The sequence below is a fragment of the Carassius gibelio genome, chromosome A7 (genome assembly GCF_023724105.1).
Source record: "Carassius gibelio isolate Cgi1373 ecotype wild population from Czech Republic chromosome A7, carGib1.2-hapl.c, whole genome shotgun sequence".
NCBI classification, from domain to species: domain Eukaryota; kingdom Metazoa; phylum Chordata; class Actinopteri; order Cypriniformes; family Cyprinidae; genus Carassius; species Carassius gibelio.
This window is the reverse complement of record NC_068377.1, coordinates 4,670,323-4,689,697: the sequence shown is the minus strand read 5'-3', so window position 1 is coordinate 4,689,697 and position 19,375 is coordinate 4,670,323. Positions and strand designations below refer to the sequence as shown.

General features: G+C 34.1%; 3 protein-coding genes across 4 annotated transcripts; all 3 read left to right on the top strand.

Annotated features, from left to right (window-relative positions):
- Positions 1 to 1,301: 1,301 nt before the first annotated feature.
- elp5 (elongator acetyltransferase complex subunit 5) lies at positions 1,302 to 5,246 on the top strand. The gene is made up of 8 exons (XM_052600998.1): positions 1,302 to 1,548; positions 1,634 to 1,694; positions 1,774 to 1,854; positions 2,946 to 3,157; positions 3,261 to 3,436; positions 3,507 to 3,602; positions 3,678 to 3,778; positions 4,813 to 5,246. Exons 1-8 carry the CDS (start codon positions 1,500 to 1,502, stop codon positions 4,919 to 4,921), a joined length of 885 nt encoding a protein of 294 aa, XP_052456958.1. The 5' UTR covers positions 1,302 to 1,499; the 3' UTR covers positions 4,922 to 5,246.
- A 968-nt stretch (positions 5,247 to 6,214) lies between these two features.
- LOC128016476 (CTD nuclear envelope phosphatase 1A-like) lies at positions 6,215 to 14,530 on the top strand. 2 transcript variants are annotated; one of them, XM_052601000.1, is made up of 7 exons: positions 6,215 to 6,758; positions 10,004 to 10,070; positions 10,193 to 10,311; positions 11,175 to 11,363; positions 11,492 to 11,510; positions 13,222 to 13,306; positions 13,393 to 14,530. In XM_052601000.1, exons 1-7 carry the CDS (start codon positions 6,645 to 6,647, stop codon positions 13,451 to 13,453), a joined length of 654 nt encoding a protein of 217 aa, XP_052456960.1. In that variant the 5' UTR covers positions 6,215 to 6,644; the 3' UTR covers positions 13,454 to 14,530. The 2 variants fall into 2 exon arrangements, with proteins under 2 accessions (XP_052456960.1, XP_052456959.1); XM_052600999.1 differs by having other exon boundaries at positions 6,227 to 6,758; positions 11,492 to 11,603.
- A 1,046-nt stretch (positions 14,531 to 15,576) lies between these two features.
- On the top strand, positions 15,577 to 18,703 carry LOC128016471 (gamma-aminobutyric acid receptor-associated protein). Its single transcript, XM_052600996.1, has 4 exons — positions 15,577 to 15,786; positions 17,527 to 17,605; positions 17,759 to 17,877; positions 17,964 to 18,703. The coding sequence occupies exons 1-4, from the start codon at positions 15,697 to 15,699 to the stop codon at positions 18,027 to 18,029; spliced, it is 354 nt and encodes a 117-aa protein (XP_052456956.1). The 5' UTR covers positions 15,577 to 15,696; the 3' UTR covers positions 18,030 to 18,703.
- The last annotated feature ends 672 nt before the right edge of the window (positions 18,704 to 19,375 follow it).

Genomic DNA, 19,375 nt, shown 5'->3' with positions numbered 1-19,375 from the left:
AAAAGTCTTTGTTTACATACTATATGCATGTGCACTGTGTGTATTTATTATGTATATATATAATGTACATATGTAGGCTACATTACCCGACCATCACCGCTGATAAGCTACTACTAAATATATTATAGAAACATAATTTTATGTAAAGTTGCTTTGCAATGATTTGTATCATGAATAGCACTATAAACTTGCAGTATGTATTTTGAATATATATACACGTATTTCCAAGTATATATTTATATAATTTTATTAATTTACCATATAACATATAATATAACTAAATCCGAGCAGCTGAGTCCTTAGCCATCTTCAAGAATCTGCATAAAACACATTTCTTCCATCTTTATTTGCCTTTAACTTTAGCACTCACTACTCTAATTCTATTCTTATATATATATATATATATATATATATAACTACCTTTCTAATCATTTTGTATTCTATTTTCTCTTCATTCATTATACAATTATATATATATATATATATATATATATATATATATATATATATATATATATATATATATATAAAAGACCGCTAACACTAGATTTCTCTATTCTTTTTCTATTCTATTTTTCAGACTATTTTTTTTCTTTTTATTTATTACATTATTTAAAAGCCCTTGCTACGTGTACTGTGTTTAAGCTAACTGAGACTTGTTATAGCACTTATATATCATTTCTCTTTTGTTGTATTTTGATTGCTTCCGATGTCCTCATTTGTAAGTACTTTGGTTTAAAGTGACTAAATGTAAATGTAAATATAATTTTTTTTCTTAAAAATATAAATGCATGTGTTTGTATTTATATATAAATAATAAATATATACAATACACACTCATATTTTATGAAAACAAAAACTTTTATTGTAAATGTGATTAATCGTTTGACAGCACTAAATATAATATAATATAATATAATATAATATAATATAATATAATATAATATAATATAATATAATATAATATAATATAATATAATATGAATACTTGAATAATGCATCACTGCCACCTATTGTGCAGTAGTATGAACAGGTTTTATATTATATTATATTATATTATATTATATTATATTATATTATATTATATTATATTTAAAATATAACATATCTTAAATATATACATGCATGTGTTTGTATATATATATATATATATGTGTGTGTGTGTGTGTGTGTATAATATAATATAATATAATATAATATAATATAATATAATATAATATAATATAATATAATATAATATAATATAATATATAATATCTGTTCATACTACTGTACAATAGGTGGCGGTGATGCATTACTCAAGTTTGGAAACAGCCACAGAAGAAGAAGAAGAAGAAGAAGCCTGTTTATTCAATCAAACTCGTGTTGATCGTAGATAATATCATAACTCTTCTATAAAGCCAGGCTGTTTGGATCCGTCATGTTTCATCAGTAGCCCAAGGATGTGATAATAAACCGCGCTATCTCGTCAGACTCGTTGAAGAGAGCTGGTCTGGATCATGCTGCTGGATGTGACTCAGACTGGAGGAGGATTCATCCTCGTGGAAGGTAACATCATCGTCTCGTGAGCTCACATCAGTGTCGTGTGTATCTCTCCACACACAGCTGAAGGTGTTCTTGATGTGTGTTTCAGACACTGTGCACTGCTCCGGGAGAGGACTCCTCCGGTGCTTCATTAATGCAGCACTGAAGAGGCAAGAAGGCTTCAGTTGACCTCCATTATATCGTTGTTACACTTCGTGTGATGTGTGATCTGTGTTTTAATCTCTGAAGGGGCGAGGACGTGCATGTGCTGGGCTTCGAGAGTCCTGAAGCAGAAGTGTGTGCTGGTCTGGACAGCAGCTGTGTGCACAGGTGAGAGAGTTCAGCTCATACACACTACTCTTGATAGAGACTGAGACATGCTCATAATAACATCACATGTGTTACTGTCACATTTCAGCTGCACCTACAGTCTGTCATTTAGCATGCACTTCAAAGTCGTTTAGTGTTAGAGTGCACTGGGTTTGGATCATGCAGGAGAATACTTTTTTTAGTGCAGAGTAATATCATTAATTTTGACAACAGCCGAAGTATTATATGTCATTCAAATTAGCCATAATATCACGTGACTGAAGAATATTTGCCAGTATGCACAACAATAGTTACTTTTTATTTTATGCATTTACCATTATTTCTCATTAGTGTTTATTAATATAACCTTTGTAAGTGCGTAAACAACAGCAAAAGTATTGTTTTATTAATATTAGCAATTGTATCAAGTGACAGATTAATTTGTGACAAAATATGCACAGCCTTTGATATAATAAAACCTCTTTTTGTTGTTGTTGTTGTTGATAAATCTGGTTGTTTTGCTAAATTGCTTCCATGACTATGTATGACATTGTGTACAATCAACAGCAGAAATATTATGTTGTATTAATATCAGCCATAGGATCAAGTGACAAAAATTAATGCCAAAATGTGCACAGCCTGGTTATTTTGAAATGTTTTAGTATTTGCATTTACCATTGTGTTCTTCCATGTATGCATTTAAGTGCATAAACACCAGAAAAAGTATTGTTAATTTATTAATTAATCACCCTAACTGTGTGTACAGTATTATTAGTTACTTTTTATTATTTGCAACTACAATTATTTTCCCTGTTGTTTGTTCACATTATTTTTTGTGCCAATTTTGTAGTAATAAATAATAAATATTTCAGCCTTGGCATCTAGTGACAGATTCATTTTTTGATGTCCTTATGGCTTAAATAGAAAAAGTATCAGATTTTAGGCGTAGTTTATTAATATTAATCATATTATCAAAGGCCAAAGTATGCACATTTTGTGAAGTTTATAATCTTGGTTGTTTTGCTAACGTAACACTTATGTATGTGCAGTCTATTCATTATAGTTGATGCAATTGTTTTGCATCTGAAATGTTTCATCTGATCTGTTTAAAGGCTTCATTTTCACAAGGGTTTCCCGGATCCTCTCGGCTGGACGCGCAGATCGTCTTTCACCGTCGAGCGGTTCACTTCTCAACACATAACTCAGCTCTTCAAAGACACGCAGCGAGCCAAAGCATCAGTGCTTGTTGTTGACTCTCTCTCGATGGTTTTGAGACATCATGACCCTGTTGTCTTCAGCCAGACACTTCAAGAGCTCAGGAAAGGTGACGCATTTCGCTTTTCCCCAGAAATGTGCTGCATCTATAAACACTGTAAGATCTAGGAAAACGAATGCTGTTCTTAGTTTTTTTTTCCACTGACTACTAGGAGGAGTTATTAAAACTATCATCGGCCTCCTGCATTCAGATTTGCATCAGCAAGGCATTGTGGGTATCGTGTGCCACTTGGCCAGCACTGTTATCTCTGTGGCACCTGCAGACAATGAACGCCATTCTGTGGCAAAGACCACAAGACGCACAAAGTCCGGCAAAGTCATGCAAGAGGTAAGACGTGAGATTTGAGTCTGAATTAACATGAGATTATAAACTGATCATCTGTGGAATCGATGTCTAGGAAGAGTATTTCAGTGTGTCCGAGGACGCGACTCTTTCAGTGCAGGCCAAACCACGTCAGCCTGGACGTGGACCGAAAGAGCCAGACGTGTGTGAGGTGAGCAAAGCCGCTTTGGTTTTCAGAGCAGCTTCAGCTGGAGGTCTTGTGTTGTTACTGTGATCTGCTCCTCAGACCGATCCCACGTCAAACCTGACGTTCAACCTGCGTCTGTCGGAGGACGAGAGAAGAGCCAAGGAGAAAGTGGCACTGCCCTTTGTGTTCAGTCAACAGAAGTAAGAGACCTCAATTCTCCTCAACAGTGATGTTTTAGTACTATTAATATACTAATATATTTTAGTTATTTTTTTTTTTTAGTTATTTTTTGTGCTTTGCCATTTTTTATTATTATTTTTTTTATATATATATTTTAGTTTAGCTTTTATTTTATTTTCGACCCCAACTGTTGTAAACCATGTTGTTTTAATGTTATTTACTCTCATAGTTTTTATAATATTTTGCTTTTGTACCGCATTTATATCACTTTTGCTTTTCAGTATTCATTTAAGTTTTGTTGAAAATTTAGTAATGTTATATGCTTTTATTTTTTTTCTTTTATTTTACTTTTTATTTCAGTTTAAACCTCAATTGTTGTAAACCGAGTTGTAGTATTATTCATATTATAGTTCCTATTAATAATTTGAATTTAAAATATAATTTGAATTTTAGCTAACATTTTAATATTTTGATGTGCTTTTGCCATTTTTATTAGCTTTAGTGTTTTTATAATTATTTTATAAGTGTTTTATAATTATTTTTAGCTTTAATTTTATTTCAATTTAAGACCCCAACTGTTTTTTTTTTAGGTATTTACTTTTTTTGTTTTTATAGTTTTTAATTATATTTTTCCATCACATTTCTATCACTTTAGCTTTACTTTTTTTTTATTATTTTCAGTTTTCATTTTAATTTTAGTTGAAGCTTTTGTAATTTTCTGTGCTTTTTTTAATTAAATTTTTTTGCTTCCATCTTTTTATATTTCTATCTAATATAATTAAATATATTTCGGTTTTAAGAATTTTAGCTCCGTTTTACTTTTTCCAGCATTTTTATTTCAGTTAGTTGCCCGGGCATCATTTCTAATTACTTAAGTTTACGTTTTTAACATTTAATTTGAATATTGATTGTATTTTATTTCAGGGAATTATTATTTTTTTTTATATAAGTTTAGTTTGTCAACAATAGCAACACTGGTTGTAAATGCTTATTTTCTAGAAACGATCTAGAAAGTGTTTCATGCTCAATCCATGTCTTTTTCTCTTCCCTTTAGGAAATCGGCTCTTCTGAGGCCGGCTCCTGGCTCTGGGAGGATCGTGTACGAGCCGGATGCTAGCGACGACTTCGACGAGGAGGATCCAGATGACGATCTTGATGTGTGAATGAAGACCTTAATCTGTCATAACCATCTTCTTTATATCATCATGAATCATAAAGTCTGCGCCTGTCTGTTGTCTATGAACTATTACAAGGCCAGCTCTGAGAATGCTTTATGACGGATATGAATAAATGAACCAAGTTAATGTTATGCAGTTTTTGTATTGGTAGGAAAATTGGTGGATCAAAAAAAAAAAAAAACCTCACTTGAACATATTTCAATTTATTGCTTGATTGTGATTATCCCATGTGAGATTAAAAATGATTCTCCAAACTAAAAAATATTACAATAAATGAATTCATAATAAATAAATTCATATTGAAAGTCAAGTTTTCTTTCCAGGATTCTTTCTTCTACTGAGCACCAAATAAAGTATTTTTGAAGAATGTTGGCAGCCTAACATTTGACGGTAGCCATTGACTTACACAGTATAGGAAATAAAATAAAAGAATACTATGGAAGTGTGATTACCGTCAACTGTTTGGTTGCCAACATTCTTCAAAATATCTTTGGAGCAACAAGTGAATAACTTGGAACTCAGAAGAAGATGCAACAATGTAACATGCAGAAGAGGCTACTGAACAGATATTTTTGGTGAACAAATTCGAAAGATTTGAATCTCATGAGTCGATTCATCACAGCATTTAACCACTGGATTTACCAAAATCATTAATTTTAGTATTGCAAAACTTGAGTGCTTCCTTAATGTAGCAACTACTGGTGAATACATGAATTATTAATTATCACTCAGTAGGTTATTTAAGGAAGGCCTTTGGAAGGTTTTTCTTTCAAACATTAAAATGAACAAATCCACGTATTATTTACATGTAATGTAGGCATCTTCCCAAAACTATTATTATTTTGTCAGCCAAATCTCTTTTGCCTAATATATTTATTTTAAGTTTAAGAGATTTCAAGGTAATAAGTTAATAAAATAAGTAGCATTTGCATATTAACTGTTCTCTGACATTGGCCGCACATGCAGGTAAACATTTTAGTGTTTTATTTTGAAATGCTTTGGAAACCCCTGCAGTTCCTTTACGAAACATTACATTAAATCAAGGTTCCAGTTTGGGAAACATTGATTTAATGTAACGTTATTATGCTACTAAAAATTAATTTAATATATTTTCTTTTTTATTTGCATTTTATATCGATATAGTAGGCTACGAGATTGTCCTATTTAAATCAATGTGATAAAAAGTTATCTAAATAAGTCTGTTAATATTCTCTGAAATGTTTAATCTAACGGTAACTCTATGATTTGGAAACAGTAGCGGATTACAGTTTTCAAGTGACGTGGTGGATCTTCGCGACTGTTATGATTCGAACGCTTTGAATCCTGACTGAAAGCGAGTCCGTTTGAAACCTCCGCGGCCACGTGAGCGCAAACTTCATGCCCTCGCGCGGAAGTGACGTCAGGGGAGCGATGGCGGCTCGCGCTGCTCTACCGTATTGGCTTTAAACTGTTGTCAGAGGTGAGAAACTACGCGTTTTCTTTTCGATTTCACCCAAAGGCGCTCCAAAATAGGCGCAAAGCGCACGGTGCTGTTAAAAGCCGCAGCGGATGGACGCTCGCGCTTCTCTCGGCAGCACGGAGACATTTGCTCGACACTCCAGTCGGTTTGACGCTCCGGTGTGAAGCTGTGAAAGCTCGGCGGGTCTCACCTTCCTCCACAGGTGTGTCGTGTCTCCGGTGTGAATCCCTCCTCTCGGACTCTGGTGTTATGGTGGACATGATCAAGACGCGCCAGTGTCTGCTCGGCGCGCGCTCTTTCCTCGCACTGACCTCCAGAATATGGAGCTTGTTCTTGTACATCCTCAGGAAGCACATACGAACGGTGAGTCAATCACCAAAACAGCCACTTTTACACTTCTGAGCCACTTCTGTTGCATGACACGACACTCAACTTTCACGCTGGTGTCTGAAAGAGACAGCAGACTCCTCTCTGGGGTGAGTTTGTCTTCTTTAGGGACACAGCGAGGGGTTATTTTGTCCTCTGAGAAACCACATCCTTCCACCTTTTGAGTCTTTATTTAAACCCGTTTGTTTAGTTGTCAACAGCACAGCTAGAGAAGAGCAGTGGCTTACTGGTTATCAATGTGTTCCACTTGATTAAACCTGCAATGATTAATGACAGCAGGTCTGTCAGCTCCTGAAATCAGTTAATGTGACACTTTCCTCTGGGCCATTAGTACCATTAATGTAAAATATATTACTTGGCAACACAATTAAATAATAAATATAATGTAAAAAAAGTGTGTGTATATGTGTGTGTGCATATGACATGATTTTATTGTGGAGCAAAATCAGGATAAGATTTGATTTGGCACTGAAATTACTTATTTGTACTTTTATATAAGTTTATTTATGACCAGTATATAACTGACCAAAAATAAAACTTTTAAAATATTTTTTTTATTTAAAAAAAAAAGAAAATTAAATAAAAATTGTTAATTTTAAATACATTTTAAATAAGAAATATTAGATTAAAATAAAACAAACATGTTGACTTGGCAGCTAACTGAATTAAATTAAATAAGTTAAATGAAAAACTAATGACAGCAGGTTTGTAAACTCCTGAAATTAGTTAATGTGACACTTTAATGAGGGTCATTAATGCCATTAGTGTAAAATATTGCTTGGCAACACATTTACATATAATGCATAATTTTACTGTGGAGCAAAATCTATTAAACTACAAAAAATATATATTTTAATAAAAAAAATTATATATATATAATTTTTTTTGTAAACCGTAATCTAAAATAAATAAGAAATATTTGATGAAATAAGATGATAATTAGAAATGTAGACTAGGACTACTCAAACTAAAAGATGTATTCGATTGTATTAAATTATTTGACATTTTAGCTGTAAGCCTAAAGAAATATTGATCAGGGTAAGATCAGTTTAAAATAATAAAGAATTAAATTATATTATAAATATATTTATAATCGATGACTAAGTAATATAATGACAATATCAAATAGCTCATTGTTTTTCAGAATGAGCTGATAACTGAATCACATGCTTTAGCTCAGAGTATGTAAACACTAGGGTTTGGAAACCAGGCTGTAATCCGCCTGGGCACAGCAGGCTTTGGCGAGCCAGTTGTATAATAATCTTGAAGATGATCATTAAGACGCAGCTATATTAGAGGCATTACTGGTCTGGGACTGTGATATGGACACTGGAGCAGCAGACACTTCACTAGACATTGTGTTACAGTCACGAAAAGACATCGGGTCGGATCAGTCTGACCCAACATTATGATTGAGGCCTAAATCAGGTTTGGAATAAACTGCCCCCTTTTCAAAGTCACCCTGGCAGTGCTGTGCTCTCTCCCAAGTTCCTCTGACACTGTTAGACAGCTGGGAGGGCTAAAGATAGCTCAGAAGAGAGGGATTTGGAGAAAGAGAGGAAGAGTAACCACATTGTGGTGAGCAGTGGGCCGAGGCGAAGGGTCCCACACCTCTTGAGTTCATTGCAGAAGGTTTTGTTTATACCTGCTGTGGAATAGGTTTTATATTAGGAGAAGATCCTCTAACATGTTCTCTATCTGCCAAAACCGAGCGGCAACTTCCTGCTCTCTCTTGTGAAGCTAACGAGGAAGTGACTTAAACTGCAAAACATCGACTGGCCGCTTGAGGCTGGCTGCAAAAGAGCGTGAATCCCATTGACTCCCCATGTTAAAATGCCCAACTTTACAGCAGAAAAAAACATGTTTACAGCCTGGTGCAAAAGATTATTTTGTCTATATTGCTAATTTTACCCTTCATGACAACTGTGAAGGGGGTGAATTTTTTTTATAACTCATCCGTTTAAATTATATTAAGCCTTAAAGTTCTACATAATTAAGGGCGTGGCCACTTGAGTGACAGGTGGATTGCCACTGCTGTCGCGCTAGGTGGGCGTGGCTTCAGCAACCAGCTTTCGCCTTTTTGAAAATTTCCGATCACCTGGGAGTGACGCTCAGTGATGCACTGCCAAAACTCACGCACTAAGAAAACTTTTTACTTTCAGTTAATTCATTTGAAAATGATGTTTAAAGGTGATTGACACCGAGTGGTTGAACTAGGTATTGCAGTCCAAATTTGAAATTTGTTTTTTTTTCTCACCCGGCCCCTATGGAAACATATGGGTAGCAATATTCAATTTGGAATGTAATATGCAAAATGACAATGCAATATGTAAAATGGCAATGCATTTCTGTATTTACATTGACATTTTCCAATACATTTGCGCAACGTTTGGTGCAAAATGAAAATTAAATTACATAATTTTCATTTGCCATTTCATACACTAGTTTTGATATGTAAAATGAATACTAAATTTAACACTAAGTTGCGAAATTAAAATTAAATTATCGTTTCATTTCCTATTTAGAATTCAATAATGAGAAATGGGAAAATGGCTTGTTCATTCGTTTTCCGTTTAGTTTAACAAACGGAAAATTTGGGGTTTACAAATCTGTTTATGGATTCAATATTTCATTCGCACTTGTGGGCGGCGCTGAAATGCTGCTTTCATCTGATTGGTCGAATCGATCTGCCTTCAACTCAGTCTTTTCAGTCTTTCAGACAGAATAAGAGTCTTATAAGAGTCACGTCTGAAACCACCAATCTGATATTGCTGGGCACAAAATTCGTGCTGCTGCGACCTGCAAGTGACCCCTTTATTTCTAGGTTATAGTATTGTATAAATATTGTCCCATGTCCCAATATATATGTATAATATAAGTTAGCAAATACATTTAAATATCTATTTATCTATCTTTTTGTCTGCCTTTTTTTTTCTTACTAAGAAGAATTAGTTTGATACCTCAACCAGTCAATTATGGACTGTTTTTATTTACTGTGTGTTTTTTTTTTCATCTTAATTCTGAATCGTCTAGTTCTGCCTGCTTCAGATATAGACGAGCTCTGTTTAAATGTCCTTAATTCACTTTTCCTAAGAGACTAGCGGGTTCTTAAAAGTTAGGAATTTATTAGTTGTAAAAAATGTCATTCAATCCATTATAGCAAGCTGAATAAACTGTAAAAGGTGTGTTCATTGTCTTCTGCTGTCTCCTTCCTGTTCTAGATAATCCAGTATCAAACAGTGCGCTACGACATCTTACCATTGTCACCTCTTTCCAGAAACAGACTCAGTGAGTGTTTCTTTTCCTCTCCTCAAGATAAAAGTTACTGGTATGACAACAGAAGGCCTGATCTGAGTGTGTGCAGAGTTTTCATCTGAGCAACGTGAGTTTGTGCTTGTGTTTCTGTCCAGACGCCGTGAAGCGAAAGATCTTAGTTTTAGATCTGGACGAGACGCTGATCCACTCGCATCACGATGGTGTTCTCAGACCTACAGTGCGGCCGGGAACACCGCCAGACTTCATCCTTAAAGTAAGAGGAAATCATTTTTTAATAAGCTTTTAAAATTGACAGTATTAAAAATGCACATCTTTAAACAAAGGTTACCGCGCTCACTGAAAACCAGGAAGTGTCAGTTTTTCTTTATGCTTGGATCTAAAATATCTCATCAGCTGCTCTGTTGCTCTCACAAAACAAATACATTTAATTAATTTAATTTTATCGTTAGTAGAGTGGTATTATATAAAATAATTATATTAATAAATTGTATGTGTATATATATATATAAAGTATATTTTGTTTATAAAATAACACAAAAATACTATAACAATATTAAAATATAGTAATATATCAATAATAAATGTAATATCATAATTTTTATTATATCATTACAATATGATAATAAACATTAATGAAATGATCCAGTATTATATATTTTTATAATATATTTTAATAAAAAATACAATAACAATCTTTTTTTTCTTCATTTTATTATAAAATACTATAATAATATTGATATTAAAATATAATAATAGACCAATAATAAAAGTAATGGTATTATTTTTATTATATTATTACAATCTAATAATTATCAACTTGAATGAAATGATCAAGTATTGCTAATGTAATTATACTAGTTTAATATTATATTTTAATTTAAATTACAATAATGAAAATGTTGTTTATTTAAAAAAACATTTTTTTAAGAAACTTCAATATTAAAACATAATAAATTACAATCTTAATAACATTAATATATGAACATAGTAATGCATTATTATTATTATGATCCATTAACCATTTGTGACTGTTGTTTCATCCCTAGTAAAAAAAAAAGAAGAAACTCCAAATGTCTTGTTTTAATTTTTCTCATATAAGCTGTTGTTGTGTTTCAGGTGGTGATAGACAAACATCCGGTGCGATTCTTTGTGCATAAAAGGCCTCATGTGGACTTCTTCCTGGAGGTGGTCAGTCAGTGGTATGAGTTGGTGGTGTTCACTGCTAGTATGGAGATCTACGGCTCTGCAGTAGCTGATAAACTGGATAACAACAAAGGATTGCTCAAAAGAAGATACTACAGACAGGTGACCGCTAGAACGCTTAAGGTTTCATTTTGCATCAACATTTGCTATGAGGAGTACGCAAAAGGCAGAAAACGTGAAAGTATGTCTAATAGTTTCTCTTCTTTTTGTGTTGTCTTTATCGTGTGCAGCACTGTACGCTGGATTCAGGTAGTTATATTAAAGACCTGTCCGTCGTACATGACGACTTATCAAGTATAGTCATTCTTGACAACTCGCCGGGAGCATATCGCAGTCATCCAGGTAAAATTAGACCTGTCTTCAGCAGCATACGTGTGTTTTTGCAGGATTAACGTGTGTGTGTGTGTGTGTGAGCGGTTGTCCAGCTGGTCTCTCTTCATGATGTCTGTGCTTGTGTACTTTAAGCCATTTCACGCAAAACCCTAAGCACACATCAGATTTTATATTGGGTTTATATATTATATTACATAAACTAAAGACAACTTTACAGAATCCAAATAGTTTGGATGAAATCAAGCCCCCTGTTAATTTGACTCTGAAATGCATCACTTAGTATATTGGAAGTATATTATATAGCTGGCTGTAAACTGATCGATCATGTCTGAATCTAATCTGTACTTCAGGTTGCAAATCTACTTAAAGGGTCATGTCTTAAAAAAAGCTGACATGTATGTGACGAGAGCTTTTAGAGCAAATATTTGTGAACTTGATGAAACTGAATATTTCCTAAGAGTCATAAGTAAACAGACACATGTTCATATGACGTAAAAGCTGTGTAAACATGCAGCTCACGTGTTTTATTCTTTTTAATCTGACTCAGAAATAGTGTGTTTCTGTTGATTATTCCAGATCTACACCATTTTAATGCAGGCGACAGTTTGATTGAGGTGTTTGTATGAAGGCTTTTCAATCCGATTGAGCCATCGATAAATGTAAATGTAGCTATTGTCTAAGAGTGCAATACAAGAAAATGTAGTTTAGTATTTCATGACTCTTCAAGAAAAGCTCCAGTCAGTCAATACCACTTCATACGTTAGAGGAGCAGTTTAGAAGAACTGATCAATACATGATTAGCTCTACATAACTTTTGTGAGGACTTTGTTTCACTGTTAGACTCCAATGTATGGATTTAGATTAATAATAGTCAACTGAGAAAAGATCCTTCTCTCCTAGATTGTGTTTGTTTTGAATATGACTGGAAGCCTGTTTCCTCCACTGAATAAAAACATAAAAAGATGATCAGTTTTGCATGATATAAAGTTGCAATTGAGTTATAAAGGCAGAATGTCAAAAAGAAAAATATGTATTTGTAAAATATAACTTTCCTTAGAATTGGACTTCATAGCTCTTTATAACATTAAAATGAGATTTAAATTCTGAGAATTTCAAGAAAAAAGTCAGAATTTGCAAGATCTAATAGAAATAAACATCAGAATTCAGAAGAACTTGCGAGTTTATATCTCACTGTTCTGATTGTTTTTCTCTCAATTGAAATGAATCAAGAAGCTAGAGAATGTGTTGACGTATTTTGTTCTCGATTTATTCTTTGTTTTCTTTAATTGCTTTTAAAAAGGTGTTGGAAAAGTCTTGTAAGTTTACCTTCATAAAACATCCAGAAACCTTAATACATGATCCCACCATTGCGTTTTAAATAGATTTTGAGAATTATTTTATTACTGTTATTTTATTTTTTATTATGAGCCTTTCACTATTTTTATTAAAAAGTCTGAATTGCGAGTTTATATCACGCAGTTCTAAGGGGAAAAAAAGTAATGATTGTGAGATTTTAAACTTGCAATTGCAAGAAGAAAGTCTGAATTTTTCAATTTTTCATTCAATGGCAGAAACTGGCTTCCATAAGTGCGTGATTATTTGTAACACTGTTTTTTTTTGCTCCTAGATAATGCAATACCTATAAAGTCCTGGTTTAGTGACCCCAGTGACACAGCACTTCTCAACCTGCTGCCGTTGCTGGATGCACTACGGTAAAGATCTGCAGCATTCAACACATGCAAACATGACTTTTACGGTGTTGACTTGAACCCCACCCCACCGTGTGCTCCCTTCTCAGGTTCACGGCAGACGTACGATCCGTCCTGAGCAGAAATCTCCACCAGCATCGACTCTGGTGACCATCCGGCCGAGGGCTTTCTTCAAGTCCGCTCTACTTTCTTGGCTTTGTTATTTTCCAGCTGATTCCCTGAGTGGCATCTGCCTGTCCGCTCTCCCTCGACTCTTCACCTCCCAGAAACAGCCATCGGGAGCAGAGTCTGTCCCGGACTTAAAGGGGATGAAAAACTTTAGGAGTCTCTGCCTTACAGCTCTGCATATGCTGACTGTGTGTGTGTGTGTGTGTGTGTGTGTGTGTGAGAGAGAGAGAGAGAGAGAGAGAGAGAGTGTTTGTTGTATGTGTGTATGAGGACATCTGCTGTTTTTCTTTTTAAATATTTGAGGCAGACCTTCTCGTGACTTGCATCTTCAGTCCCAGCTTGGGACGTCATACCTCACTTCTAAAGGTGGTGTGAATGGAGATCTGGCCAGCAGCACTCTGCACATCGAATAGAGTTCACTGGAAAACTCTTGTTGAGACGGATTATGACGGACCGCTAGACTTCAGGATCATCATGGTAGAGTTGTATATGCTATTATTAAGGTACTGTCTATGTAGACATGGGGTTTTAATGACTTCTCAATGGTAGGCCTGTCTAAATTCATGGATCTTGGAAATAAATTCTGCAGCAGAATTTTAAAGTTTTATTCTTCTGGTCAATTCTCATCCTGTTTTTATTCTGGGCAGTAAATGAATCTGTCATGATTATCAGGAAGGATGTTATGGATATTAGCTTTGAAGAAGCTGAATGACGGATTTTAACCCTTTCTGCTCTAATTCTTCTCTACAGAATGTATGTGGTTGGTTATGAAATCCTGCCACTTGGACTCGTTTTTTTACAAAGGTTTTTTTTCCCTCTTCTGAAAGTGTAATAATGGCAAGACTTGAATTTATAAAACTTCATTGTATTGAAGAGCTGACTGAGCAACAGACACCTTTTCTTTTCTTTACTCAAGGCTATGTTGGTTTCTCTGCACCCTTCAGATAATGTCAGTTCTGTTCTCATCAATCTAACACTTGTCGAGTCTCGAGGCAGCTTCCTGGGACACAAGTCCATAGACCTGTGCACGTTACTAATAAAAACGTGTCACTATCCTTTTCTGTGGGTTCAGTTTTCATTTGTGCTCTCATTAATAGTTTAAGGCAACTGTTGTAGAAAACCATTTCTATTGCAAAATCTTCTCTAAGCAACAAATATTTTCTACTCTGCAGATACATTATAAATTCCTTTTATTTAAAAAAAATCTAAACATTATAAATATGTAATATATATATATGAAGAGTTCAGATGCAAAAGCCTCTAAGTGCCATCTGAAATTTTCATCTAAAATTAGGATTTTAATGGCAACGTGCAGGTCCTTTTCCAGACTATTAAAGTGAAATTACTGAACATAAATATAGAAACCTTATAAAAATCCTAATTTTAGATGAAAATTTCAGATGGCACTTAGAGGCTTTTGCATCTGAACTCTTCATATATACATACACACACTCATGTTATGAGTGATTAGTAATGTTTTTTTAGCGCAAAGTACACAAAAAGAGTGAATGTAACCTTAATTGTCACATTTTCTCCAGTGTTATTTTAGTTTGCATGAAATTAGTTTTATAATATTTTGGATTTTATTTATTCTTTAGTTGTTTTAATTAGCTATTTATATTATTTAGTATTATATATAGTTTACTCATTTATCCATTTCAGTTTTTGTTATTTTATTACAAATTAAACTAGATGGAAATGAGTTTTTCCTTGGAAGCTAGCTGAATGAAAATGTGTTTTTATATTTTGTTTCAGTTAACATTTATTTAATTGCAAGTAAAAAAAAAAAAATATATAACTATATATATAACTATAATAACAACCCTGATTTTCTCCTAATAATAAAAACAGCTCTGCGTCACTTTGGAGACCGGAAGTGAGGGGAAGCGGTCATATGATGGACCGGAGTACCGCTTGTAAATCTGTATACGCGAAAAAGTAGTCCCTACCTCACAAACACAACATAACGAGATATCAGAAACGACTTTAGTACCCATCGATCACCTGTAATAGCCCTTGTTTAAAATGTGTCAAATAAATTTTCTGGATGTGTGATTTTCGGGAAAAGGCGGTTTTGTATCGACATAAATAATGTAAATGTAGAGCGTCCGTATTAATGCGCGGACGGAAAGCACAGCATCTGTGTGTGAAGCGCTCGCTAACACCTCCGACACTTCTGCGTGTCAGTCTGTTTAAAATACTAACTTACTCTTGCATTAACAACCATGAAGTTCCAGTACAAAGAAGAACATCCTTTCGAGAAGAGGCGATCAGAGGGAGAGAAAATCAGGAAGAAATATCCAGACAGGGTTCCTGTAAGTCGGTGTGTGATGTGTGTAAACAGACGCTAGCGTTAGCGTAACGAAAACCGCAACAAAACGTGAAAAAAGTGATGTTTAATAACATCAAAATAACAAGAAGCGATGTTTCAACGTGATTTAAAAGATTCGTCCGTCATAAAAACACACAAACAAACTCTTCCTGTGTTCATTCGCTCTTTGTAAGCATTGTTTAGACGAACGTAAACATGTTTAGCTTTAGCAGCGCGTGAAGGCCTCGTTGATCTCAGCTTCTTTATTATTATTATTATTATTTAAATAAAGCGTCTGTTCGAGTCATGTTCATTAATAATCGTTCTATCAAATCAAATCTGCTTTGATGCACGAACAGTTAAATATTCGTTTAAGTTGTTTATGTTTGTATTGTCTTGTCTGCTTTTATCCCTCAAGGCTTTATGCACAGATTTGTGTGGATGATCGAATTTAAAGTGTATTTTTGGGGTAAAATAATACATTTAGGACCATGCTGAAGTGATGATGAATAAAATATACCTCGAGAGTCAACATGTAAGGTTGCCTTTTGTTTACCATATAAACAACCAAACCAGTAAAACAACAAAACAAACAATTCTCTAAGAATTGAATATTGCAGTAATTTTACTATATATATATATATATATATATATATATATATATATATATATATATATATATATATACTTTCTCCTGTTTGAGCCTCTACTAAAAGAAGGTTATTTATAAGATGCCTTGTGGTATATAAATAAAATTACTCATTTTGTCTCCCAAATATAGTTTGGAGAATCCACTACAGGGCATTTCTCTGAGACACTATGATAAAGAAAAATATGAAAATATTTCCTGGGTAGCAATATAATAGTCTAAAATAGTCTCAGGTCTTAATTGTTTCATCTTGTTCCTCATCTGCAGCCTAAATTTCAAAAATAGCACCGCTTCTCTCAGATCCTCTTTGCTCAGAGTCAAAAACCACCCTTTGTGGCCTTAAAAAATGAAATATGAAAGAATTTAGTGAAAGTAAACCAGCAGTTTAGATCAGTTTCTCCTAAAGCTAGATTAGGGAAATGGTTTGCCCAAAAATGAAAATGTACTCCCCCTCAGGCCATCCAAGATGTAGATGAGTTTGTTTCTTCAACAGAGTTTTAGCATTTTGCATTTGCTCACCAGTGGATGCTCTGTTGTGAATGGGTGCCGTCAGAATGGGAGTCCCAGCATCTGATAAAAACATCACAATAATCCAGTAATCCACACCACTCCAGTCCAACAAGATGCAAGTTTTTAAGAAACCAATCCATCATTGACCTCTCGCATCAAAATCCACCCTCATGCTGTTTTCAACTGTTTTCACTCATAAATAGCGCTTGATCTGTGCATATTTGTCTCCTGGTTCAGACAAGAGTCATATTTTAGACTAAAGGAACTTTAGAAGTTAAAAAACATCTTTGTGGATTTGTTTTTTACAAATCTTTTGCTTTTGACTTCACAAGATGTTAACTGATGCACTGGAGTGGTGTGGATTATTGTGATGTTTTAATCAGATGTGGGGACTCTTATTTTGACGGCACCCATTCACTGCAGAGCATCCACTGTGGAGCAAGTGATGCAAAGCTACATTTCTGATGAAGAAACTAACTCTTCTACAGTACACTGTCGGCTGATTTAATTTTTTTGGGTGGACTGTTGCTGTACCTGTGCACTGTAATTTCTCCACTTAAAAGTGTTTGTGTGATTCTGTTTTAGGTAATTGTGGAAAAAGCTCCCAAAGCCAGAATAGGTGACCTAGACAAGAAGAAATACCTGGTGCCCTCTGACCTGACGGGTAAGTGCTTTTATGTCTCTAAAGATTTTTTTTATTAATGTTTATTTACAGTCAGAAGATCAAATGCTGTCAAAAGAAGAAACTTTTTGTTTTGTTTTGTAGCGAGTGTTTTTATGTTGAAGTAATACAGCATAATACATTTTTTTTTTTTAGTGGGCCAGTTTTACTTTCTCATCCGAAAACGAATCCACCTGAGAGCCGAGGATGCTCTCTTCTTCTTTGTAAACAACGTCATTCCCCCGACCTCCGCCACCATGGGCCAGCTGTACCAGGTCTCTCTCTCTCTCTTTCACTCTGATTGGTTTGTCAGTATCAAAGTCATTTTGTTCCTCTTGTAATGTCACTTTCTCACACACAGGAACACCATGAAGAAGATTTCTTCCTTTACATCGCCTACAGTGACGAGAGTGTGTATGGAGAATAAAGCCAAAGAGAAACGACACTCATCTCTCTCTCTCTCTCTCTCTCTCTCTCTCCTCCTTTTAAATCAGTCTATAGACGTCATGCTGGCAGCCTAGAGCTCTCAGCACTGAAGTATCAGATGCACTTTCGCTTTTGGTTTTTCCATATCTCCTTTTGTGTTTTTATCATTCGACCTGACGTTCAATTCTGACTTTTATTAACCATTTACTAAGAAGCAGTGTTTCATTTTTCATGAATCTTACAAAGCTCTAATGCTATGAAAATGTCACTAATGGTGTTAAAGTTCACATTTATTTCCGCTTCTATGCTGGCGTGTCCAGTTATAATATTTAGACCTTTCCTAGTCAAGCTGGTTTTTATTTATTTATTATTATTTTTGCTTTTTCTAGATGGTTTCTAACTAGCATGTGCAGTCCAGCACTCGCTGGTCAGTCAGTCCAGAAAAGGGACTTAAGTATATTCTGTGGAACTTAAGTCTAATATGCTGTTGTTACCTTGATTTACTTTTATTTTCGTCTTTAAGTGAATGTAGATGGTTAGATTTATTTTAAGTTGTAAATCTAAAGTGCAAGTTTTATTTGCAGTTCTGTTTAGTTTTATTTTTTTTTAATCTTGGTATTCAGTTGTATTTCTGGTACCCTTTACAATGACCATATAAACCAAATGCACACCAAATCTGTCTTTTGTCATTTTATCTCAAATCTGGTGAAATAAACTGCTATATTTAATATGGAAGCTCAGATGGAAACAGCTGTGCAATAATTAAATATTCAGATAATTGCACTAATGTCAGCAGCTGTAGTGCCCACAAATCTAGAATCCTACTCATTTCCTTCATTTAACAGTTTGGCTCCACTGTGAGATTTTTTTTAAAATACACAAATACATCACATATATAAATAATGTACAGTTTGTTTGTTTTTTTTTCATTTTAAAATGCAGTGTTGATAGTGTGACAAAGTAGTGTAAACTACAACTGAGCTACAGAACTACAACTCCCATATTTTGTCAAATCAAATTTCCGGTTATTGACTGTTTCAAAATAAAAGTTCGTTACTTTAATCTTTTCATCTGTTGAATCGATGCATGAACAATGAACCAAATTAATGCGGTTATGTATAATACTCAATTATAAATACAAGTTGATAAATAGCATCTTTAAAAACCGACCTATATTCATACAAACATTTTTTTAATTAATTTTCATGTTTAAAGCGGATTAAAATTATATTTAGGCTTAACAAGACTTTATTTATTTTTGAGCGGAAAATACCAATACATGAAATTTCAATAATTACAATAAATAGAACTTACATTAAATAAAAAAAATATATTTTTTATAACGTA

Bases quoted from the DNA above. Each gene is read 5' to 3' on its own strand.
- elp5 (XM_052600998.1), top strand. From the start codon at position 1,500: ATGCTGCTGGATGTGACTCAGACTGGAGGAGGATTCATCCTCGTGGAA. The intron at 1,549-1,633 runs GTAACATCATCG...TGTGTGTTTCAG, and splicing joins AGGATTCATCCTCGTGGAAG to ACACTGTGCACTGCTCCGGG. The intron at 1,855-2,945 runs GTGAGAGAGTTC...ATCTGTTTAAAG, and splicing joins GACAGCAGCTGTGTGCACAG to GCTTCATTTTCACAAGGGTT.
- LOC128016476 (XM_052600999.1), top strand. From the start codon at position 6,645: ATGGTGGACATGATCAAGACGCGCCAGTGTCTGCTCGGCGCGCGCTCT. The intron at 11,604-13,221 runs GTAAAATTAGAC...TTTTGCTCCTAG, and splicing joins AGCATATCGCAGTCATCCAG to ATAATGCAATACCTATAAAG. The intron at 13,307-13,392 runs GTAAAGATCTGC...CTCCCTTCTCAG, and splicing joins CCGTTGCTGGATGCACTACG to GTTCACGGCAGACGTACGAT.
- LOC128016471 (XM_052600996.1), top strand. From the start codon at position 15,697: ATGAAGTTCCAGTACAAAGAAGAACATCCTTTCGAGAAGAGGCGATCA. The intron at 15,787-17,526 runs GTAAGTCGGTGT...ATTCTGTTTTAG, and splicing joins AATATCCAGACAGGGTTCCT to GTAATTGTGGAAAAAGCTCC. The intron at 17,606-17,758 runs GTAAGTGCTTTT...TTTTTTTTTTAG, and splicing joins GGTGCCCTCTGACCTGACGG to TGGGCCAGTTTTACTTTCTC.